The sequence below is a fragment of the Pan troglodytes genome, chromosome 19 (genome assembly GCF_028858775.2).
Source record: "Pan troglodytes isolate AG18354 chromosome 19, NHGRI_mPanTro3-v2.0_pri, whole genome shotgun sequence".
Classification (NCBI taxonomy): Eukaryota; Metazoa; Chordata; class Mammalia; order Primates; family Hominidae; genus Pan; species Pan troglodytes.
In genome coordinates, this window is record NC_072417.2 from 22,884,024 (window position 1) to 22,908,403 (window position 24,380).

Consider the following 24,380-nt stretch of genomic DNA (forward strand, 5'->3'; position numbering starts at 1 on the left):
CTTTGCCACATCAAGGCTGTCCTTTAAGTTCATCTTGGGATGGTCCCGCAGCGGAAAGAGACGCTGGACAGAGGTTGACAATCCCCTCTTGACAAACGGATGTGAATTTAGCCTACAGAAAAAACAGGTTTAAACACCTGTTGGATGTCTGGTTGCTGTAACTGGTGCTAAGCCTAGACCCGGGGACCACAGAGACTGGCTGTGGCCCCACGTATCCCAACCCTGCGTTGGCTTCTGCCCGCTACTCTCGTGTGTCCAGCCCCGGAGACACCGCCTGGTAAACAGCAGCCGACAGGAAGAGGAAGTGCGCAAGCGCACTGTGAACGGCTCTCGCAACACTTTGTTACTTAGGAAACAGCCAATCAGCGATACGGACGCTGACCAATAGGAAGCACAGTCCGGCCCGCCCGGCTAATTTGAACGCAAGGCGCCGGGTGGAGGTTGGCGCGGGTAGGGGAGGGTGTGGGGCGCTCTCTCCTGGTGTGGGTACTCCTGTCTGTGGTGTGGCTGTGGGACCCGTGAGCAAGCAGCGACGCCAGCGGCGGAGAACCGACGAAAGGTAAGTCCTGGCCCACGGCGGAACCGACCGCGCGAACGCCTGCTCTCAGGTCTCGGACGCGCAGACCCAGCTGCTCCGGGCGGGGGGCCTGTGCCAGGCCTCTTTTGTGCTGGACGTCAAGGTGCGGCGCGGAGAACGAGCTTTGCTGCCGCCCCGGCAGGCTCTGTCTGCATGGACCCCTTTAAACTGGGCGGGAAGCGGAGCGCTTCCTTACACACCCGTACGGGTGGTCAGGACCCCTCCGCTCATCTATGCTGGACCTAGACTGGGCCTGCACATCTGCCACCAGGGCCTGGCCCTCTGTACGTCGGCCCCGTGAAAGGTCCTCCTGCTCGCGAGTGAGGAAGAATTGGGCTCTTCTGCACGCTACAACTAAAGGCCTGGGACTCCCTGCATGTCAGTGAGGAGTACGTAGGCCCCCCTCCACCCATCTACTGAACTGATTGCAGAGCTGCACTTGCCGGTGGCTCTGGCACGCAGTAAATTTTTTTTTTTTTTTTTGGAGATGGAGTCTCTCTCTCTGTCTCCCAGGCTGGAGTGCAATGGCGCGATCTTGGCTCACTGCAACCTCCGCCTCCCGGGTTCAAGCGATTCTCCTACCTCAGCCTTCCGAGTAGCTGGGATTAAAGGCGCCCACCACCACACTCAGCTAATTTTTGTATTTTTAGTAGAGACAGGGTTGGCCGGGCTGGTCTCGAGCTTCTGACTCAGGCGATCCGCCGCTTCGGCCTCCCAAAGTGCTGGGATTACAGATGTGAGCCACTGCACCTGGCCAAATGTTTGATTGAATGAAGGAACAAGTGAAAGAACATTTATATGACAGAAGACCAGGCCTTTGTTACTGCTCCTAGGATGCATCTCCCCTTAGCTTTGACCTTTTAGGGAACTGAAGTGACATGGAAAAGATTAAGCCTGGTCTGTGCCACAGAACTTAAGGGATTTTACTGAAGACACTGGTTCCTCCATCGTCATGGGAAAATGCCATATGTCATATAATTCTAACAGTGATACCAATATCTATTGAGCACTTACCGGGTTTGAATGAACTCATTTAATCTTCACAAATATATGGGGTAGATACTAATATTATTTACAATTTACAGGTTGGAAAACTGAGGCTCAGAGAAGTTAAGCCTAGTTTAGAGGAGAACATCTCAATGTTATATTGCTTGCTCCAATCTTCTCCCTATTCTATTTCTTCCCCAGTCACTGCATCCCATGCTTCAACAAGTACAAAGGTATCCAGTCATTCTCTGCCCATTTCATTATTGAATTTCCCTACCCCTAGAGAGTTATTTTAAGATGTTGGTCTTTATATTATCTAACCGAATTCCATTTATACCTTTTTAAAAAAGTATACATGTATACTGTTGCAAAAAAATAAAATAGAAGTTAAAAAAAGTATCCATGTAGCATATTTTATAAATTTATAAATTGTTTTTCTACCTGGCCACAAAACAAATCTAAACAATTATCAGAGTATTGTATAAAACATAATCTTTTTACATAAGCAATTAGGTTATAAATACCACATTTACAATTTTTTTTTTTTTTGGAAGTAGAGACAAGTTCTCCCTATGTTGCCCAGGCTGGTCTTGAACTCCTGACCTCAAGCTATTCTCCTACCTCAGCTTCCCAAAGCCCTGGAATTACAAGCATGAGCCACTGTGCCCAGCCCATGTTTGGGTTTTGTTTTTTTTTTTTTTTTCTGAGACAGAATTTCCCTCGTTGCCCAGGCTGGAGTGCAATGGTACCACCTCAGCTCACTGCAACCTCCACCTCCCAGATTCAAGCGATTCTCCTGCCTCAGCCTCTGGAGTAGCTGGCATTACAGGCACCCGCCACCACACCCGGCTAATTTTTTGTATTTTTAGTAGGGATGGGGTTTCACCGTGTTAGCCAGGCTGGTCTCAAACTCCTGACGTCAGGTGATCCACCCACCTCGGTCTCCCAAAGTACTGAGATTACAGGCGTGAGCCACCATGCCCGGCCTGAAATTTTTTAAAAATACACTTAAGTAGGTCAAATAGGAAATCATAATTGTAATTAAAAGATAATTAACATGAAGCGATTATAAAAATACTATTTATAAAACTTGTGGGATGCAGTTAAAGCGATACTTAGAGGGCAACTTATAGTCTTAAATGCTTATATTAGAACATTTTGTTTAAGAAGCTGAAAGTTAATGAGGCAAATATCCAACTTTAATAAGACAGAACAGCAGAGAACATATGTAGAATATAAAAGAAGATGAGACTGGGCATGGTGGCTCACGCCTGTAATCCCAGCATTTTGAGAAACCAAGGCGGGTGGACAGCTTGAGCCCAGGAGTTCAAGACCAGCCTGGGCAATATGGTGAAACCCCATCTCTATAAAAAAATTTAAAATTGGGGGGTGTGGTGGCGTGTGCCTGTGATTCCCAGCTACTCAGGAGGCTGAGGTGGGAGGATCTTTTGAGCCTTAGGAGGTTGAGGCTGCAGTGACACATGATCGCGCCACTGCACTCTACCCTAGGCATCAGAGTGAAACTGTCTCAATAAATAAATAAGCTAAAAGCAGAATCAATGAAATAGAGTTTTATCATATAATAGGATTATTTTAGTCAAATGCTGTATCTTAGAAAAGAATAATAATTTAAAAAACCTCTGGCAGTATTGATGGAGAAATAAATAAAACATACAAAAAAGACCTTAGGAGCAAAAATAGGGACATACTTCAGTTACAGAGATTAAAAGAAAGAGAAACGGCAATGGAACATTCTTTTTGACAATGCCTTTGGAAAATTTTCTAGGAAAAAACAACTTGCCAAAACTGACTCAAGAAGTTATGGAAATTTTGACTAGATCTAGGACTATTCCATTGAGGAATTCAATTTTCCATAGAGGAAACTGAGTTAGTTTAAAATGTATCTTCACAGGCATGAAAAACCTATACCAAATTCCACCAGAAACTTACAGGCAATTGAAAAAGATGATTCTACTTTACACAAACTGTCCCTATAAAAAAGAGAAAACATATTGAGTCTATTTTACGATATCAAAAATGACACAAAGAAAATTACAAGTCAGGCCAGGCGCGGTGGCTTACACCTGTAATCCCAGCACCAGCACTTTGGGAGGCCAAGGCAGTAGATCGCCTGAGGTCATGAGTATGAGACCAGCCTGACCGACATGGTGAAACCCCATCTCTACTAAAAATACAAAAAATAGCCGGGCGTGGTGGCAGGCACCTGTAGTCCCAGCTACTCAGGAGACTGAGGCAGGAGAATCGCTTGGACCGGGGAGGCGGAGGTTGCAGTGAGCTGAGACCATGCCATTGCACTCCAGGCTGCTGGGCAACAAGAGCAAAACTCCATCTCAAAAAAGAAAAAAAAAATTACAAGTCAATCTGTTTCGTTAATGTAGTTGCAAAGATCTTACTAAAATATTAGCAATCAGAAACCAGTTATGTATTTAAAAACTAGATTATGACCAAGTTGAATTTATCCCAAGAATGCAAGAATGGTTTAACATTGGAAAATCTATTAATATAATTTACACATTTAGAGATTTAAAGAGCAAACATATCCCATTAGGCACAGAAATACAATTCAATAGGAGCCGGTGTGGTGGCTCACTCCTACAATCCCAGCACTTTGGGAGGCTGAGGTGGGAGGATCACTTGAGCCCAGGAGTTGGAGATCTGCCTGGGCGGCATAGTGAGACATCATTTCTACAAAAAATTTAAAAATTAGCCAGGGATGGTGGCACACCTATGGTCCCAGCTACTGGGGAGGTAGGTGACATGATGAAGTGGGAAGATGGCTCGAGCCCAGGAGTTCGAGGCTGCTGTGAGTGGTGATCCCACCACTGCATTCCAGCCTGGGCAACAACATGAGACCCGGTCTAAAAAAATAAAAAAGGAAAAGGAAAAGAAAATAGAATTCAATAAAGTTCAATATCCATTCATGACTTTTAAATATATATAGGTAAACTAGAAATGGAGACAAATTTCCTTAAACCAACAAAGTGTGAAATAGTAGAAGGATTCTTTATAAAATCAGGAAAGGGGCGAGGATACTCACTATTACTGCTTTTATTCAATATTGTGCTGGAGGTCCTAACCAGAAATGTAAGACAAGAAAAATAAATAAAAATAAAATAAGATTAGAAAGAAACTAACAACGCTATCATCAGTTACAGCCTTATGATTGTCTATTTAAAAAAACAAAAGAGGCCAGGCGCGGTGGCTCACACCTGTAATCCCAGCACTTTGGGAGGCCGAGGCGGGTGGATCACAAGGTCAGGAGATCGAGACCATCCTGGCTAACACGGTGAAACACCGCCTCTACTAAAAAATACAAAAAATTAGTCGGGCGTGGCGGCGGGCGCCTGTAGTCCCAGCTACTTGGGAGGCTGAGGCAGGAGAATGGCATGAACCCAGGAGGCGGAGCTTGCAGTGAGCCGAGATGGCGCCACTGCACTCCAGCCTGGGCGACAGAGCGAGACTCTCCCTCAAAAAAACAAAACAAAACACAATTTCTTCCTCTGCATGACCACAACATGTAGGAAGAACCGGTGGATCGGGGGTGCTGTTCTTTTGTGGGTACCAAGGTGAGGGGGAGATGGGAGCTACCCAAGCCCAATTGCAGGGCAGAACAGCCTAAGGATGGGGTAGTGCCCCTGGTGACAGAAGGTCAAGTTCTAGCCTTGCTACTTCACATTTGGGAGACAAGTTCCTGTGCCTCCTGTTCCTTTTGTACAGTAGGGATATAACAATTGTTGTGAAAGTTAAACACCATTTGTAAAGCACTTAGCATAGTGTCTAATTCATAGTAAGCACTAAGTAAATGTTAGCTGTAATAATAATTATTTTTAGATTTTTGGATTCAGACTCTGCTCTTCTCTGGCCCTTATTTATTCATAGGACAAATTCAGCATCTGCTGCATGCTGGGCCGGGTGCCCAGGCACCTGGGGTACACAGACTATGTCAGAAGAAGGTCCTCCTCTTGGAGTTTAAGGACAAAAAAACAAGTGTATTAGGGTTGTGAAGGAGAGATGAAGGGGCTACAGCATCGCCTGTAAAAATAGGACGTCCAGGGGCTGGGCTTCTTCCCCTACCCCCTCACCCCTACTACGTTCCTCAGCTTCCAGAGTCTGCAGGTAGATTCCCTCAAGTCCTCTGAAATTCTTCTCCAGGGACTTGTGAGGAGCTTGGGCTCACTGGGCCTGTCTCTACTAGGGTGGGCAGAGCAGGCTCTCCCCAAAACAACAGAATCTTGGCTTCCCAGCCCCAGCCTGGCAGAGCACTAGCCTCTGGGTTTTAATGAGCTGCCCTGGGTTAGAAACAGGACGTGACTGTGGCTGGCTGAGAATCCTGAAGATCTTATTAAAGAATCATCTCCCTTGTACTTTGGGCTGAAATGCTCTTTCCAACCAAGGATCAAAGCAAACTTGACACACATTCTCTCATTAATCTCCCCATCCCCTGGGGCGGGAGCAAATCGGTAGCTGTTTTCTCTGGTTCTCAAAGAGGGAAGCTGATGCGACATTGACCTGGTGTGGCTTGTGGAAAGACCTCCCCCTTGGTCAGATGCTGAACAGGGACCAGGACCCAGGCATCCTCGCGGCAGCTATGCCAAGTGTCATCCACACTTTGTGCCCCACGCCCCCAGCACCATCTCAGCAAGAAGGAAAACATCTCATTAGGCAAACAGACTCAGCCACACTGGCCCTCAGGAGGCGGGAGGAGAGAACTGTAAAGGTTATGAGCACTCCTTTGCCAGTGCCCTTTTTAATTTCCTGCTTAGAATGTTAGGCTGCTCTGTGGCTCCTCCTCAGCTAAAGCCCTCCCCATGGGGAGCAGGGACTGCCGGGAAATGTGGACCCAGGCACCCTCTGCCTTCCCTTCCCCGGGTGCCAAAGTGGGGTTTCCTGGGGGTAGGTCTGCAAGAGTAGGAGACAGGAACCCTCTCTGTTGAAAATTAGGTACAGCTGGGTGCAGTGGCTCATGCCTGTAATCCCAGCACTTTGGGAGGGCAAGGCAGGCGGATCACCTGAGGTCAGGGGTGCGAGACCAGCCTGGCCAACATGGTGAAACCTCATCTCTACTAAAAATACAAAAATTACCTGGCCATAATGGTGGGCGCCTGTAATCCCAGCTACTGGGGAGGCTGAGGCAGAAGAATTCCTTGAACCTGGGAGGCAGAGGTTGCAGTGAGCCAAGATCGTGCCACTGCACTCTAGTCTGGGCGACAGAGCGAGACTCTGTCTCAAAAAAAAAAAAAAAAAAAGAAAAAGAAAATTAGGTACAGTCCATATATTTGAAAGTGTAGAATACAGAATGCTAATTCCATAAAAGGAATTATAATTATTATACAAACATAAGGGACTATTACAATGATGTGATCATTGTAGCATAATATATAATATCACTATAAGGCAGTATAGCCCGATGTGTAGTCAGACTGCCTGGATTGGAATGGGGCTCCATCACTCACTAGCATTGAGACCTTGGGCAAATTGCTTAACCCTCTCTGTCTCAATTTCTTCATTGAAAAATGAGTATAATAATAGTATCCATCTTGTGAGATTGCAATGGGGATAAAAGGAGATGATATGCGTAAGGTGCTTTGAACAGTTCCTGACGCAGTGAGCACTTAGCTAATATGCTTACTATGGCAATCTGATTGCTGGGACAGGAATAGAATTACATACATGTAAAAGGATTATGGTTGGTTGATATCTTTTTCTTGTTTTATATGGGGACGAAGTTAAGAAGTTTAGGGATGAGGGGACAGGAGTTTCAAATCAGCTCAGTTCTGTCTCATTCCCCAAGGAAAACCTTAGCTGTTTGCTAGAGTGTCACGTAGAAACCCCACTTTTCTTTGCTGAATGACCTTGGTATTTGTGACCCACCAGTGGAAGCTAGTCTTTACCTGGAAGGCATCCATCTATTCATAACGCCCAGGAACAGCCCCTGTTCCTCACCCCTGTCAATATATCCCTAGAGTTGGGCTGAACTTTTCCAGGCTGCATTCCAAAATTCCATCCCTACCCTTGGTACGCTGCATTCCAAAAATTCCATCCCTACCTTTGGTACGCTGTTTCGAAAGAGAAATGAAAAACCAGGGAGAGAGGTCTGGGGATGATATAAGAGTGAATGAGTAAATATATGTTTGGAATTATTACCAGGTCAACATTAGGAAATCTGTTGAGTCACCCTCTACATTAATAGATTAAAGGAGAAATATGTGTGATCACTTCAACAAGTGCCAAAAAGCATTTGATAAAATTCAACACCCATTCCTACCTTCCTAATGGGCAGTGGAGGTGGGGAACTAAACATAGAAGAGCTAAAAATAGAAAGTAACTGTCATTATTTTCAAACGATATCATCATTTAATTGAAAGACTTAAGATAATCAATGACGATCTATTAGAACCAATAAGGGAGTTCAGCAATGTGGCCAGATACAAGATCTGCATGCAGAAATCAGTAGCTTTCCTATCTTCTGGAAAGAAGGAGTTTGAAAATGTGATTTTAAAAGGAGTGGGTGGGCGCAGTGGCTCACGCCTGTAATCCCAACACTTTGGGAGGCCAAGGCGGGTGGATCGCTTGAGGTCAGGAGTTGGAGACCCTACCTCTACTAAAAATACAAAAATTAGCTGGGCGTGGTGGCACACGCCTGTAATCCCAGCTGCTCAGGAGGCTGAGGCAAGAGAACCTGGGAGGCGGAGGTTGCAGTGAGCCAAGATCGTGCCACTGCACTCCAGCCTGGGCGATAGCGAGACTCAGTCTAAAAAAAAAATAAAATAAAATAAGGAGCCTATTCATAATATAGCAAAGATCATGTAATAACTAGTAATAAACCTATCAAGAAATATATAATACCCATGTGAAGAAAATTATAAAATTTTACTAAAGACTGTAAAGGTGTGAATAAATGGAAAGAGATATCAGTTCCTAGGTGAGAACACTTGATATTGTAAAGATGCCAATTTTCCTCATATTAATCTATAAATTCAAAATAATCCAAATTAAAATCTTAGCAGGATTTTTCATAGAAGTTCATAAGCTGATTCTAAAATCATATGTAAGACAAGATGCCTAAAAATAGCCAAGAAAAAGAGCAATGAGGTGATATATGATAAAACCACAGTAATTACAACAGTGAGGTACTGGAAAAGGAATGGACATAACGAAACAGAAGAGAAAGTCCAGAAACAAATTCATGTTTCTTTTTTTTTTTTTTTTTTTTTTGAGATGGAGTCTCTGTCACCCAGGCTGGAGTACAATGGTGTGATCTCAGCTCACTGCAACCTCCGCCTCCCAAGTTCAAGTGGTTCTCCTACCTCAGCCTTCCGAGTAGCTATGATTACAGGCGCCCGCCACCGTGCCCGACTAATTTTTGTGTTTTTAGTAGAGACAGGGTTTCACCATGTTGGCCAGGCTGGTCTCAAACTCCTGACCTCAGGTGATCTGCCCACCTCGGCCTTCCAAAGTGCTAGGATTACAGACGTGACCTCCCAAAGTGCTAGGATTACAGGCATGAGCCACTGCACCCGGCACAAATTCATGTTCCTTTTTTTTTAATTAATTTTTTTTTTTTTTGAGATGGAGTTTCACTCTTGTTGCCCAGGCTGGAGTGCAGTGGTACGATCTCAGCTCACCGCAACCTCTACCTCCCAGGTTCAAGCAATTCTCCTGCCTCAGCCTCCCAAGTAGCTGGGACTACAGGCACGTGCCACCACACCTGGCTAATTTTGTATTTTCAGTAGTGACGAGGTTTCTTCATGTTAGTCAAGCTGGTCTCGAACTGCCAACCTCAGATGATCCGCCCACCTTGGTCTCCCAAAGTGCTGGGATTACAGGCATGAGCCACCACACCCAGCCACAAATTCATGTTTCTATGAGACTTTAGTTATGTTAAATTTGGCATTTCAAATTGGTGGAGGAAGAATGCACTATTCGATAAATGACCTTGAGGATAATTGCTTACCAATTAGAAAGAAAAGATATTTAGAAACCTCCTCACACAGTTCACACACACAAAAAAATTCCATCTCCATGACAACCTAAATGTAAGAAAGAAAAAGTATTAGATAGAAATATAAGAAGAGGGTTTATTACCTTGGAGAAGAAATGTCTTCTTAAGTATGACATAAAAGCTATAAAAGAAAAGATTGACATGTCTGACTATTTAAGTGTTAAAAACTTCACTATGGCCAGGGTAGAATTTTTTTCCAGGAATGCATGGTTGGTTTGATATCAGGAATAATATCTAATAAATTACCATAGCAACAAAATAAGGGAGAAAAAAGCACATAAATATATTGGGAGGGCCAGGTGCAGTGGCTCACACCTGTAATCCTAGCACTTTGGGAGGCCAAGGTGGGCAGATCACCTGAGGTCAGGAGTTCGAGACCAGCCTGGCCAACATGGCAAAACCCCGTCTCTACTAAAAACACAAAAATTAGCCGGGCGCACCGGCGGGCACCTGTAATCCCAGCTATTGGGGAGGCTGAGGCAGGAGAATTGCTTGAACCTGGGAGGCAGAGGTTGTAGTGAGCTGAGATTGCGCCATTGCACTCCAGCCTGGGCAACAAGAGTGAAACTCCATCTCAAAAAATATATATATATATGTGTGTGTGTGTGTGTGTGTGTGTGTGTGTGTGTGTGTGTGTGTGGAGATGCTGAAAGAGCATTGATAAAATTCTAGACTTTCCTAATAATAACCCCAAGTAAAACAAGAATAGAAGAAATTGCTAATGTTATAAAGACTACTTGTATAAAACTAATGTCTAAATAGGGAAGCACTAAAGCCATTTCCTTTAGAATCAGAAACAAAACAAGAATGCACATTATCATCATTATTATTCAACATTGTTTTAGAAATTCTAGAGACTGCAATAGACAAGAAATGAAATATTGGGTATGAATATGGAGAAGAAAAGGTAAAAATTTTTTCCTCTTCTGATACATAGTTGTATACTTAGAAAACCCAATAAGTTCTAATAAAAATAAATGAAATTAATAAGAGAGTTTGGGGGTGGTAGATATTGTGTGAATATCTAAAATTAGTTGTGTTCCTTCATACTAGTAATTATCAGCTGGAAATGTAAATGGGGAAAAGTGTTCCATCCACAGGAGCAATTAAGTACATAAAATACCTGAGAAATATATTAAAAGGACAATTACAGAACTAACTGAAGAGATAGAAAACTATAAAATCTTATTGAGGGACATAAAAAATATCTGAACAAAAAGAAAGGCAGTAGCCACAATCTTGCCTGAAAGAGTTTAATACACTTGGCTGCTAAAGGCTTATGTAAAGTAAAAAAATAAAATAAAAGGCTCAGTATAATAAATACGTAAATGTAATACAATTCAAACTGTAGCCCCAGTAGGGTTTTTGAGGGAGGAGAGGGCTCCAGGTTGGGGGTAGAATTGATAAAATTTTCTTAAAATCAAGTAGCACAATAAATGCCTGAAAATAGCCAAGAAAGCTATAGAAAAGAAAGAGTAATGAAGAGGTTCTTGCCTTACTAGCTGGAAAGCATACTGTAAAGTAATATGGAAACAGTGTGGCACTGGCCCAAGAATAGACAGAGATACATGAGGGTTATGAAAGGTAAGAAAAAAAAAAAAAAAAAGAATAGACAAATGGATTTGTGGAACATACTAGAAAGCCCAGTAAGAGGCCTCCAACAATATAGTCATTTGAGGCCTGGCGCGGTGGCTCATGCCTGTAATCCCAACACTTTGGGAGGCTGAGGTAGGCGAATCATGAGGTCAGGAGTTCGAGACCAGCCTGACCAACATGGTGAAACCCCATCTCTACTAAAAATACAAAAAAAAAATTAGCCAGGCATGGTGGCACACGCCTATAATCCCAGCTACTCAGGAGGCTGAGGCAGGGGAATCGCTTGAACCTGGGAGGTGGAGGTTGCAATGAGCCGAGATCATGCCATTGCACTCTAGCCTGGGCGACAGAGCAAGAGTCCGTCTCAAAAAAAAAAAAAAAAAAAAATATATATATATATATATAGAGAGAGAGAGAGAGAGAGAGAGTCATTTGAGTATGACAAAGATGGTATTTCAAGTGAGAAAGAGATATAATTGGTTTCAGCACCAATATTTTTACTCTCTTGAGGCATAAAACAGAGACCAGTCATTGGGAGTGGGTGGAGGGGACCTTGGAGTGCTGAGGGGGCACCTGGTCAGGCCTGGGGTGGGATTGGTCCTCAGCTCCACCATGTCTCACCCAGGTGTCGCCACAGTGATGGCAGTGGAGGACAGCACGCTGCAAGTGGTGGTACGGGTGCGGCCCCCCACCCCTCGGGAGCTGGACAGTCAGCGGCGGCCAGTGGTTCAGGTGGTGGACGAGCGGGTGCTGGTGTTTAACCCTGAGGAGCCCGATGGAGGGTTCCCTGGCCTGAAATGGGGTGGCACCCATGATGGCCCCAAGAAGAAGGGCAAAGACCTGACGTTTGTCTTTGACCGGGTCTTTGGCGAGGCGGCCACCCAACAGGACGTGTTCCAGCACACCACGCACAGCGTCCTGGACAGCTTCCTCCAGGGCTACAACTGCTCAGGTGAGAACCTCAGCCCTGCCTGGCAGTGGCCTGGCCTCCCTGCCTCCTCCTAAGGGAAGGGTTTCATGTGTCTTCTGGCATGTGCCCGCCTCCCCCAAGCTGGGCACGATTTACTAAGGAGTTTTGTACAATGTCCCATCATGCTCTGTGGGACACTCATTCATTCATTCAGTCTATGGGGGAGGCACTCTACTGGGCCCAGGGCTGCAACAGCAAATCAGACAGGACAGTTCCTGTCCACTTGGTGCTTATAGTCTAGAGGGGAGAAGACACCACTCACAGATCACACCCACAGTGTGTGGGGATAAACCAGGGTAAGTGGTAAGAGGGAGATAACTGTGAGCCTTCAACACCAAAAGCTGCCTCACCTACAGAAGGAAGGCATAGCCCGCACCCATAGTGGAGATCAGGTCATCCCAAATCCACTGGCCTATGGGGGAACAGAACAAACACACAGAGAACTCCAGCCCTGCAGCGGGAACATGGAGGGTGTGATTAGTGGGATTAATGGACCAGGGAACACAGGAGGAAAAGGAAAGGGGCTTGAGGGAGGAGGGAAGGGCTGAGCTGGGTGGCAAGGCACTGGGGTCCTCCTCCTTACTATGTCCTCTGCAGTGTTTGCCTACGGGGCCACCGGGGCTGGGAAGACACACACCATGCTGGGAAGGGAGGGGGACCCCGGCATCATGTACCTGACCACCGTGGAACTGTACAGGCGCCTGGAGGCCCGCCAGCAGGAGAAGCACTTCGAGGTGCTCATCAGCTACCAGGAGGTCGGCTGCCCCTGCCCTGGGCCTTGTTCTCACAACCACCCGGGGGGAAGTGAGCCCATGGGGTGGAGTGAGCTGGTGTCGGACAGGGTGGCAGGAAATGGAGAGCTGGCACCCCTCAAGGAGATAGATACTGCTCAGTGAGATGCTGCACTAGAGACACCTGCCTGTTCACCCTGCTGTGGTCATGTAACACAGTCCTGGGAAGCGCCACTTCTGTGGGTGTCTCAGATACATCCCGGCCTCAGCTCCCCTGTCCTGCCGCTAGGGAGAGGTTTCCTGATGGGCCGCTCTCCCTCAGGCCTCTTCCTTTCTTCCTTTCTCAGGTGTATAATGAACAGATCCATGACCTCCTGGAGCCCAAGGGGCCCCTTGCCATCCGCGAGGACCCCGACAAGGGGGTGGTGGTGCAAGGACTTTCTTTCCACCAGGTGTGGGATTGGGCTCGGGTAGGATGATCGGCCCCATGGGTCCTTGGGGTTCCCTCACAAAACCGTTTGGGGATGCCCTGGGTCCTGTGATGGTGGTAGCAGTGGTGGTGGTAGCAAGGGGGTGATGTAGGTTCTGAAGAGCAGCCCTTCCTGTTAGGGGAAAAGTCCTGATCGGGGAACCCACAGCCCCGTTCCTGGGCTTCTCCTCTGTAGCCAGCCTCAGCCGAGCAGCTGCTGGAGATACTGACCAGGGGGAACCGTAACCGCACGCAGCACCCCACTGATGCCAATGCGACTTCCTCCCGCTCCCATGCCATCTTCCAGGTGAGGTCATGGGTCAGAGCCTGAAACCAGTGCCCCTGATGCCCATCTCCCCCTCACCCCTGCCATCTGCCTTCAGATCTTTGTGAAGCAGCAGGACCGGGTTCCAGGACTGACCCAGGCTGTCCAGGTGGCCAAGATGAGCCTGATTGACCTGGCTGGCTCAGAGCGGGCATCCAGCACCCATGCGAAGGGGGAGCGGCTGCGGGAGGGGGCCAACATCAACCGCTCTCTGCTGGCGCTCATCAACGTCCTCAATGCCTTGGCCGATGCAAAGGTAAAGCAGCACAGGCCAGTGTTCTCCCCAGGATAGCAACTGAGCACCTGAACCCAGGGCCAAAGGCCACAGGACCCCATCCTGGGTCAGTGCCATCAGTCGCCTCACCCCACACCTGCTTACTGCCCCCCAGGGCCGCAAGACCCATGTGCCCTACCGGGACAGCAAACTGACCCGCCTGCTCAAAGACTCCCTCGGGGGCAACTGCCGCACAGTGATGATCGCTGCCATCAGCCCCTCCAGCCTGACCTACGAGGACACGTACAACACCCTCAAATATGCCGACCGGGCCAAGGAGATCAGGCTCTCGGTGCGTGCCAGCCAGGGCCGGCTTGGGCGTGGGGCAGCTCCAGCTGGGGAGCAGGAAAGGGTGGGACCCAGGCAGCTTCCATAGATCCCTGGGCCAAGTGTCCCCAAGGCAGAGGAAGGAAGTTCCTCTGGCCTGGACATGGTGGCTCATGCCTGTAATCCCAGCACTTTGGGAGACCAAGGTGGGCAGATCACCAGAGGTCAGGAGTTCGAGACCAGCCTGGGCAGCATGGTGAAACCCCATCTCTACTAAAAATACAAAAATCAAAAATCTGCTGGGCATGGTGGTGGGCACCTGTAATCCCAGCTACTCTGGAGGCTGAGGCAGAAGAATCGCTTGAACCCAGGAGGTGAAGGTTGCAGTGAGCTGAGATAATGCCACTGCACTCCAGCCTGGGCGACAGAGCTAGACTCTGTCTCAAAAAAAAAAAAGAAGTTCCTCTGTCTTCAGAGAGTCTTTGTGATAGAAGCGACACAGTCCCCATCCCTGGGTGGGAAGCCACCAGCTGAGAGGGGCAAGATGTTCTTCAAAACCAAGGGAGACGGCAGGAGGGTGGCCTCTCATTGGCCAGTGGTCTAGTTCAGACTTGTTTTTAGCAGTGGGAGCATATTTTCAGCAAAACATAAACACCATTATATGCTTTCTGCCACATCTGCTTGACCCCTCTCTTCCTCCCTCCCCCCAGGGAGCCCTGGCTCTCCTGGGACCACTGCAAGAACACCCTAACCCTGGCAAGAAGGTCTTAGTCGTGGAGTCAGGGGTCTTCTGCCCCTCGCTGTGGTCTCAGGCATGATACTGACCTTCTCTGTTGTGTCTCCCCACTTGCGAGGGTGGGTCATGGGGACGTGGGTGAGACCTAGTGCAGTGCCTGGCCATCGGCGGTGGCTGATAAAAGCTGCTTTGAATGAACAAATAAATCTCTCTCCTGTTCCCCATCTCAGCTGAAGAGCAATGTGACCAGCCTGGACTGTCACATCAGCCAGTATGCTACCATCTGCCAACAGCTCCAGGCTGAGGTGAGGAGCCCGCCTTGGGGGCAGGCTGGAGGGCCGACAGCCAGAGGCAGGAGCTTGAGGGTGTGGCGGGGGCTCTGTCTGCCCCTCCCCTCCTGTGCTTAGCTGGGGCTCTCAGGGGCTGGGCTGCTTCTGTTCCAGGTAGCTGCTCTGAGGAAGAAGCTCCAAGTGTATGAGCGGGGAGGCCAGCCCCCACCACAGGACCTCCCAGGATCTCCCAAGTCGGGACCACCACCACAACAGTGAGTTCCACTGCCCATTCCCACCCCCACCCTGCAGCTCAGCCAGGATGGGGAGCCAGGCCCTCTTCTCCAGTTTCTGGAGGACTAGGACTCCTTGCTTCTGCTCCAATCCCTAGGGTTAAGGGTTTGCACCCAGTGCCTGCCCAGCAACTGATTGTCACCTAGAGTGCTGTGTCCAATGAGTAAATGGTACCCCAGCCCGTAAGAGCAGGGCCTACTATTCGAGAGAAGGTGAACTTAGGGGTGTGTGTCATTGTCTCTCAAACCAGAAAATCCCTGACTCCTCCTACCCTCAGCTACTGCCCATTTGTCACCTAAGCATCTGTCCCTTATGGACTCTATACGACCTGGGTGCCACAGAGATCCCACCCGCTCCCTGCTCTCCCACCTGGCCCACATCCTGCCTCTCAAACCCTCCTTTCCCGCTTAGCCTTCCCAGCTCCCCCTTGCCACCCCACCCTCCCAGCCAGCCCTGCACCCCAGAGCTCCCTGCAGGGCCTAGAGCCCTTCAAGAGGAGAGTCTGGGGACGGAGGCCCAGGTGGAGAGGGCCATGGAAGGGAACTCTTCAGACCAGGAGCAGTCCCCAGAGGATGAGGATGAAGGCCCAGCTGAGGAGGTAGGACTTGGGGGTGTGAGGCCTGGGTATCGGGAGGGCTTGGAGCTGGTGGGATATTGGAAAAATTGCCTCTCCCTGACTCAGAGTCCCTTTAGTCCCGTCTCTATGTGGATGTCTTGCACCTTAGTCATTAGGAGGATTTCAGATTCTGTGCAGGAAGAAGAAATACTCTTATCAGATCCTTGTGTGTTTGGAAGTGACCAGGACCTGGTCATTCTAGGAGCTGTCATTTCCACTCTTGTAAGAGGGAAGGATTTTAGAAGCTGTTTATAAAGATGGGGAGGCCATCCTGGCCCCTCTACCTGTGCCTTTTCCTTCCTCTTTAGGTTCCAACCCAGATGCCAGAGCAGAACCCCACACATGCACTGCCAGAGTCCCCTGGCCTGACCCTGCAGCCCAAGCCAGTCGTGGGCCACTTCTCAGCACGGGAACTGGATGGGGACCGTTCTAAGCAGTAGGTATCTTCTTGCTGTATTCTGGAATCAAGGTGGGAAGCAATGGGCTCAGCCTCCCTGGGTGTGGGAATTGGTATTAAGCACATCACAAAAGCCCTGTCTCTTCTTCAGCACTGTCCTTTACCTGGTTTCACCTCCTTGTTGTTATCGTCACCTACTTGATTAACTTATCACCTCTATGTATTCCTCTACATAGCTGGCTGCCTAGCAGGAGAGGGAAGCAAAATGCCAGAGTACATCCAGGCAGCCAGCAGACCCTGGGTCAGGGCAGGGCGGCTGGGGCTTACGCTTTGCTGTCCAGTCTGAGGCCAGGCTGCCCCTCCACAGCAAGGAGGGGACAGCCAAGGGAAGCTGAACGTCAGGCTGGGGAAGGGACAGCCTTCCTGAGCCAGTGTTTTTCGTGTATCTTCATCAACAGATTGATTGCGGCTATTTTTTCTCAGAAGTAAATACAAACCACTAATCAGAGCCAAAGAAAAATGGATTTTGGACCATTCTTTCTATGCTTCATAGAAAGATGCTGCTAATATTTTTCTCCTTGGCCCCTAGTTCCTAAATCCCCTGCCACTTAGCTCTGTTACTGCCATCCCGCTCTTCCCTCCCCAGCACGCTTCATGCTAGGCAGTGTATTTAAAGCTTCTGGACAGAAGGGCCTGTTTAATTTTATTTCTTGTTGGGGAGTGTCTGTTCCCGACTCAGCAAAAATGCTGCAGTCTGAATAATCGGCAGCTCATTATCTGTCTCCTGCTTATCGGGTCCTGCCCGGGGCCCTGGAGAGGCAAGGATGCTCTGGTGCGACATCCCCCTGATCTCCCAGGGAACAACCATGAGCTCCTACCGATGACCCAGGGCCCCTCTGCTAGGGGTCCCCTGTTATGAGGAGAGAGGACACCAGGGTCCTTATTTCTGCCCTGGCTTTGTGGTCTCCAACAAATTGCTTCAACCTTGGCCTTGACTGGGGATCATAGCCCCCGGTCTCCCTACTTCTTGGGGATGAAGTACTAATAAAATGTGACAAATCTCCATGTTTGGAAACGTCCTAACAGCCAGATCGTTGAAAATAATTTCTCTTTGATTTTAGAATTTAGAATCTTGGACCACTAGGGTAGTGAGTAGATCTTAGATTTTCCAGTTCAGTGGTTTTTCAGATTTTTTTTTATTGTTTTTAGCTACAAAATACTTTCTTCAAATGAAATCTTATGCTGAAGTCTAATGCATAGAACAGTCAAAACAGAGTTACTCTGTCTGATGGGTTTTTGAAACCTAATTTGAAAACTCCAGATTTAGACCAGCTCCCCATTTGTCAGATGGGGCACTGAAGCCTTTGTCCAGGCTCACATAGCAAGAGGGACGGGGCCAGAGCCTGGATATTTCCCCCAAACGCCCATGCTTCGCAATTGTCTAATCTTCCTTGTAATGTGTGGCTCGTGCAGATATAGAATGAGTTTCCTCTGTGTCCATTTTAATTTATATCCTGCCTTTTTTCAAAAAGGCCTTGAGGCTGCTTTATAAAATGAGTTTGTGTTCCCTCAGCACACCCTGACTGAGGGCAGTGGAGGGGGCTTCAGAGATGTCCAGGCCAGTAGAACTACCTGAGGATAAACCATTTTCCATGGATAATTCCCACTGAGATAATTGTGTTTATTCTTTTATCATAGGTGTGCCTTACAGAAAGAAAATATGCTTTATTAGAATCTAAATTTACAACATCAATAATCTCATTACCTTCATCATTTCCTTCAAGTAGCCCCCCAGTGCCTGTGAAATACGCCTTGATTCACACGTACTTTTTCAGGATCCCAGTCATTAAATAGAAAGCATAGATGGAATGCGTTTTTGAGGGCCTTCTTAGAACCACAATGAACATAGCCTATCTTACATAATCTCCTCTTATCCTAACCAGCAAGATGGTATTATTTCCATTTTACAGGAAACAATAGTTAGCTAGACCTACAGTGCTTATTACATGTCAGGTATTCTTTAAACATTTTGTCTGTAAAGTAACTCGTTCAGTCTTTCCAATAACCCTATGAGGTGAGGGCATTTGTTATCCCCATTCTAAGGTTGTGGAGACTGAGGTTAACCAGTGCATCCAAGATCACACAGCTGGGAGGTATTGGAGCCAGGATGTGAGCGGGAAACTGGCAGTCTGACTTGAGCTGGGCTCTTAACTGCCCCCTAGCGCTGCCCTTAGGGTAGATGAACTCATGATTGCAGCTCTAGTGGGTGGCAGAGCCAAGAGAAGACTCAGACCTTCTGAGTCCAGGGCCACCTAGTGCCATTTCCCTACTTCTCAGATCACTGTCTTTGTCATGGGGCGTGTTTAGTGGGTGACACCTCCCACCATTACCCGTGGCCATCCTGATCGGCCTTGGCCTTCAGCAATAGCAGAGCAGGAGCTGTGGCTGAGAGGGTGGTGAGTCTGGCTAGCCTGTCTGGGGTGAGGCAGGAGGGAGCCAGGGGACCAGTTCAGGCTCCTCAACCACAGCTGGAGTGATGAGGACAGGTGCATGGCATAGAGGCTCCTGGTCAGGCTGAGTCTGAGCAGGGCTGGGAATCCCCTTTCTTCTGTTCCAGGTTGGCCCTAAAGGTGCTGTGCCTTGCCCAGCGGCAGTACTCCCTGCTCCAAGCAGCCAACCTCCTGACGCCCGACATGATCACAGAGTTTGAGACCCTACAGCAGCTGGTGCAAGAGGAAAAAATTGAGCCTGGGGCAGAGGCCTTGAGGACTTCAGGCCTGGCCAGGGGGGCACCTCTGGCTCAGGAGCTGTGTTCAGAGTCAAGTGAGTCTCATCCTGCTCTCCCCTGCCTGTCTTCAAGGTGCTGTCTTCAAGGCCCCACTGGGGCCAAGGGGTATCCAGGGGCCTCAGTTGCTGGGTTTTGCTGCTGTAGGAGGCTGGGCCCCTGGGATCCTAGACTTCTGCACACAGAGAGGCCCCAGGAGACCTGAGGGGTTATGGGCTCCTTCATGTCTCCAGCGTCTGGCTCCCCAAGTTCTACAAACTCTCCTTCCTTCTGTGCAGTCCCTGTGCCATCTCCTCTCTGCCCAGAGCCTCCAGGATACACTGGCCCTGTGACCCGGACTATGGCGAGGCGACTGAGTGGCCCCCTGCACACCCTGGGAATCCCGCCTGGACCCACCTGCACCCCAGCCCAGGGGTCCCGATGGCCCATGGAGAAGAAGAGGAGGAGACCAAGCGCCTTGGAGCCAGACAGTCCCACGGCCCCAAAGCGGGGCACCAAGCGCCAGCGCCAGTCCTTCCTGCCCTGCCTAAGGAGAGGGTCTCTGCCTGACACCCAACCTTCACAGGGGCCCAGCACCCCCAAAGGAGAAAGGGCCTCCTCCCCCTGCCATTCCCCTCGCGTTTGCCCAGCCACAGTCATCAAAAGCCGGGTGCCCCTGGGCCCTTCCGCCATGCAGAACTGCTCCACCCCGCTGGCTCTGCCCACTCGAGACCTCAATGCCACCTTTGATCTCTCTGAGGAGCCTCCCTCAAAGCCCAGTTTCCATGAATGCATTGGCTGGGACAAAATACCCCAGGAGCTGAGCAGGCTGGACCAGCCCTTCATCCCCAGGTGGGTCTCCCAGTCTCGCTCCACCCCTCCTGTCAGTGGTCAGTGGTCAGCAAGGGACTTCTTGGTGCTGCTGAGAAGTATGGAGGACAGCCTTGGAGCTGGGACGGTTCCTATCTGTTCCACTTTGGTTGTGATCCGCTTTGCTCCCCAGGCCCAACAGCTGCCAGGGAGGCGTCACTTCTCCTGGGGCCCCTGCCTGGTCTGTCCATGCTGCAAAGCCACCCACTCTGTGCTGGTTTGTAGCATGCTCATGAGTAGCTAATGGGACCCCAACTTGGAAAGAGTCAGCAGGGAACAAGAATGTACTAGGGGAACCCAACACTACTGTTCCTCTCTTTACTTGGGCTCTTTGGCCTGGGCTGCATTCTATGTTCCACTGGGAAATACCTCTTTCTGCCACTTCTACTCCAGATTTTGGCCTCCGGCCCAGCATCTGGAACAGGAAAGGGGGTCCTTAGAAAACTCAGTTCAGTATTTTCCAGTGAGAAGACGAAGCTGTCACTCCCCCTTTCCACACACATGGCAGGGGAGGGGAACAGCAGCCTGCTCAGGACAGTCCAAGGCCAAGAACCAGTGGCAGACTGACCTGCACCTGTGGGGCAGAGGCTGGCAGGCTCTGCCCACCCACGCACCCGCCCATTCCATAGCCCGAGAAGCAGCTCTCGGTAACAAGCGCAGAGCTGGGCAGGTGGAAGGGTGAAATTGTTTGAACTCCAGTTCCCCGGGTGCACCAGAAACTGGCATCTGGATGTCCTCGCAGAGCAGGCCTGTCACTCAGCTGTCAGCCAGGCAGAGAGAGGAATCCACCTCTTTGTAGAAGAAACCTCAGAGGTCATCTTGTCCAACCACCCTCCCCCATGCCCGAGCTGGGGGCTGGAGGGAGGAAGTGGCTGGCCTTGCTTCCGGTTCCCTGCTGATCAGCCTCCTTCCCTGTCCTCCCTCCCCAGGGCACCCGTGCCCCTGTTCACCATGAAGGGCCCCAAGCCAACATCTTCCCTCCCTGGGACCTCTGCCTGCAAGAAGAAGCGCGTTGCGAGGTGAGGTTTGGGAGGTGTCAGCTGTCTGGGAGAAGGAGCTCGCTCTCACCAGGGCAGTAGACACCTGGGCCGACTCTGGGCCCCCAGTGTCTCTGTCTCTACACCCCCGGAGCAAGCAGCTGAGGTCCTGTGAGCAGGGCCCGCATCTAGTTCTCCAATTGAGGTTTCCTTGGCCTTTGCTATCCCAGGATCACCCCAGAGCTGATCCATGAGGGAGGCTCTCAGCACCCATTTATCCATGAGGGAGATGTTGCACACCATTAATCCAGCAAAGGGACTCTCCATCCTCACTGCTACTTCCCTCTTGTGTCCCCAACCCTACACACTGCCTCTCCTGCCCTTAGATCCAGCTCTGGAAGCTCCTGCTGGTGCCCAGCAGCCTTTGCTCTCAGGGCTTAGTGTCAAGTACTTATATGCCCCACTTCAATGCACACCCATAGTCCAGAGACAGGGCCATAACCTTCCACCTTCCCTCCTTTCCTCCCTCAGTTCCTCAGTCTCCCATGGCCGCAGCCGCATCGCCCGTCTCCCCAGCAGCACTTTGAAGAGGCCAGCTGGGCCCCTTGTACTCCCAGGTGACTGGCACTAGGGACAGGGATAGCCTGGGCCATGGAGGCCGATGAAGACAAGAAGGAGGAGGGGACGGGGAGCTGAGACCCAGAAGAAAGGAGGGCCTAGGGTATTGCCAAGCATCTCAGGGACGCTGCTGTTGAGACAGGTGGGAGGTGGGCTGGAGGACGGGGACAGAGCGTCACTTTCCTTCCTCGCTGCACTCCCCACCACCCATCCAACTGGCCTGCAGAGCTGCCCTTGAGTCCCCTGTGCCCTAGCAACTGGAGGAATGGAAAGGACCTCATCAGGGTGGGGAGAGCGCGCTCAGCAGGGAACGGCGTCACCAAGGTGTCCTGACCGCCAGAATGTCCTGACCACCAAGGTGTCCTAACCTACCGGCCCCTCTGCTGGATACCCCTCTTGGACCTGTAGCCACCTGCACCAGGAGCTGGACCTGCCTTCCTTACCTGGGAGCAATTAGTGCCAACACACCTTTGCTGTATTAACATCCCTCCCCAGACATCCATCCTGCTACTCACCCTCTGTTAATCTCCTGTTACACTCAGCTTCTTGGTATGTACATATTCATTTGTGAGTGTTAATGTGCTGCTGTTTTTTGTTTTTTGGTGGTTTTTGTTTTTTGTTTTTTTTGTTTTGAGATGGAGTCTTACTCTGTCGCCCAGGCTGGAGTGCAGTGGTACGATCTTGGCTCACTGCAACCTCCGCCTCCTGGGTTCAAGTAATTCTCCTGCCTCAGCTTTCCAAGTAGCTGGGATTACAGGCACCCATCACCACACCCAGCTAATTTTCGTCTTTTTAATAGAGAGGGGGTTTTTCCATGTTGGCCAGGCTGGTCTTGAACTCCTGACCTCAGGTGATCCGCCTGCCTCAGCTTCCCAAAGTGCTGAGATTACAGGCATGAGCTACCACGCCTGGCCCGTGTTGCTGTTTTAAAGGTGCTGCCATGTTCCCCCATCTTTTTTTTTTTTTTTGAGACGGAGTCTCGCTCTGTCGCCCAGGCTGGAGTGCAGTGGTGGCGATCTTGGCTCACTGCAAGCTCCCCCTCCCCGGTTCACACCATTCTCCTGCCTCAGCCTCCCAAGTAGCTGGGACTATAGGCACCCACCACCACGCCCGGCTAATTTTTTGTATTTTTAGTAGAGATGGGGTTTCACCGTGTTAGCCAGGCTGGTCTCGATCTGACCTCATGATCCACCCGCCTCGGCCTCCCAAAGTGCTGGGATTACAGGCGTGAGCCACCGTGGTGAGCCAGGCGCGCCTGGCCTCCCCTCTCATTTATGATGCCCTCTGTGCAGGCAGACGGCTCTTGGGCTCTTTTCCCCACCTGTCTCTAACACAGGCCCCACGGTGATGGCCACAGGCAGTAGAGGAGGAATGAGGATGGGTTGGGGAGCGGGGAGTCGCGGCTTGGCTCTTCCTGGTTTCTGAGAGGGACATCTTCATCCCTACTCCCCTTGGTCCCCAACCACAGTCCTGGTGACGATGTGGATGATAATGGTGCCTTGATTTCCAAATGAAGACAGCTTTATTGCTTAACTCTATTGTACATAGGATACACGTTCAGTGTAAAATAAAGTGTAAAGGGGGATTCAGCCTTAATGCTGCACCTAGATATAAATGCTAATGATACTTGGGTTTATAGCCTTCTGATCCTTTATTTCTGCATATATATATAGATATATACATATATTTTTGGTATAACAATAAACCGTCTCCATCCTTGGTGTGTGTGTCTCTCTGTACACCTAGATAGGATAGCAACATCTTCCCTTTCTCACCTTGCTACTCTTAAGACCTCAGGAAACTTCTGAGTATATACAGAAAACAGTTCTCACTCTGCCTCCTCCTGGAGCCTGAGGTCTGAGCCCGGCTCTTCACTTCACAGCCCAATACGCCCTAAAGGGCCTCCTCTTCTCCGTGAGTTTGGGAGTAATTGCACCTGGAGGTCTGTTCCACCCTTCTACGGCCTTGGCGGTGGGTTGCTAGGAGTTCTGCCTTCTTAGTGGCCCCCAGGTCTTAGGTGAGGCTCCAAGCTAATCCCCACAGGCCTAAGTCCAGTGCAGTCTGCTGCCAACACCCGTCCACCTGGCTCGTGACTTCCATCTCCACTTCCTTGGATTGGGCGACAGTGCCACATAAGTTTCCCTCCGTTCTCCCCATGAAGACATGGTTGGCTGAATGAATTAATAGTGTAAACAAAATTACAGGAGTCTGTGTTTAACCTGCTTCTGAAAACAAACATGTTAAAGGTATTTAGAGCATTGTGAGTAGCATGTAAATAAATGCTGCTAATTTCAAGTGAGTCCTGGCTGTTCTCGGGGAGCAGCCTCTACCGGGTCAGCCCCTCAGCTCTGAGCCCTTTTTGTTTTGGTTTTGTTTTGTTTTGAGACAGAGTCTCACTGCAACTCCCAGGCTGTAGTGCAATGGTGCAATCTTGGCTCACTGCAAGCTCTGCTTCCTGGGTTCAAGCGATTCTCCTGCCTCAGCCTCCCAAAATGCCGGGACTACAGATCTGGGCCACCACACCTGGCTAATTTTTGTATTTTTAGTAGAGACAGTGTTTCACCATGTTGGTCAGGCTGGTCTCGAATTCCTGACCTAAAGTGATCCACCCACCTTGGCC

The 24,380-nt window shown here is 49.5% G+C and overlaps 1 protein-coding gene across 6 annotated transcripts; it reads left to right on the plus strand.

The window, feature by feature from the left end:
* The first annotated feature begins 409 nt into the window (after window positions 1-409).
* On the plus strand, window positions 410-23,479 carry KIF18B (kinesin family member 18B). Of its 6 annotated transcripts, none has more exons than XM_009431976.5 (16): window positions 410-559; window positions 11,809-12,135; window positions 12,751-12,908; window positions 13,232-13,336; window positions 13,550-13,660; window positions 13,737-13,934; window positions 14,068-14,244; window positions 15,186-15,260; window positions 15,399-15,499; window positions 15,930-16,116; window positions 16,443-16,570; window positions 19,149-19,354; window positions 19,595-20,147; window positions 21,095-21,184; window positions 21,674-21,759; window positions 21,987-23,479. In XM_009431976.5, exons 2-16 carry the CDS (start codon window positions 11,823-11,825, stop codon window positions 22,091-22,093), a joined length of 2,595 nt encoding a protein of 864 aa, XP_009430251.1. In that variant the 5' UTR covers window positions 410-559; window positions 11,809-11,822; the 3' UTR covers window positions 22,094-23,479. The 6 variants fall into 6 exon arrangements, with proteins under 6 accessions (XP_009430251.1, XP_054527340.1, XP_009430254.1 ...); XM_054671365.2 differs by having other exon boundaries at window positions 19,622-20,147; XM_009431979.5 differs by lacking the exon at window positions 13,550-13,660.
* Window positions 23,480-24,380: the final 901 nt, after the last annotated feature.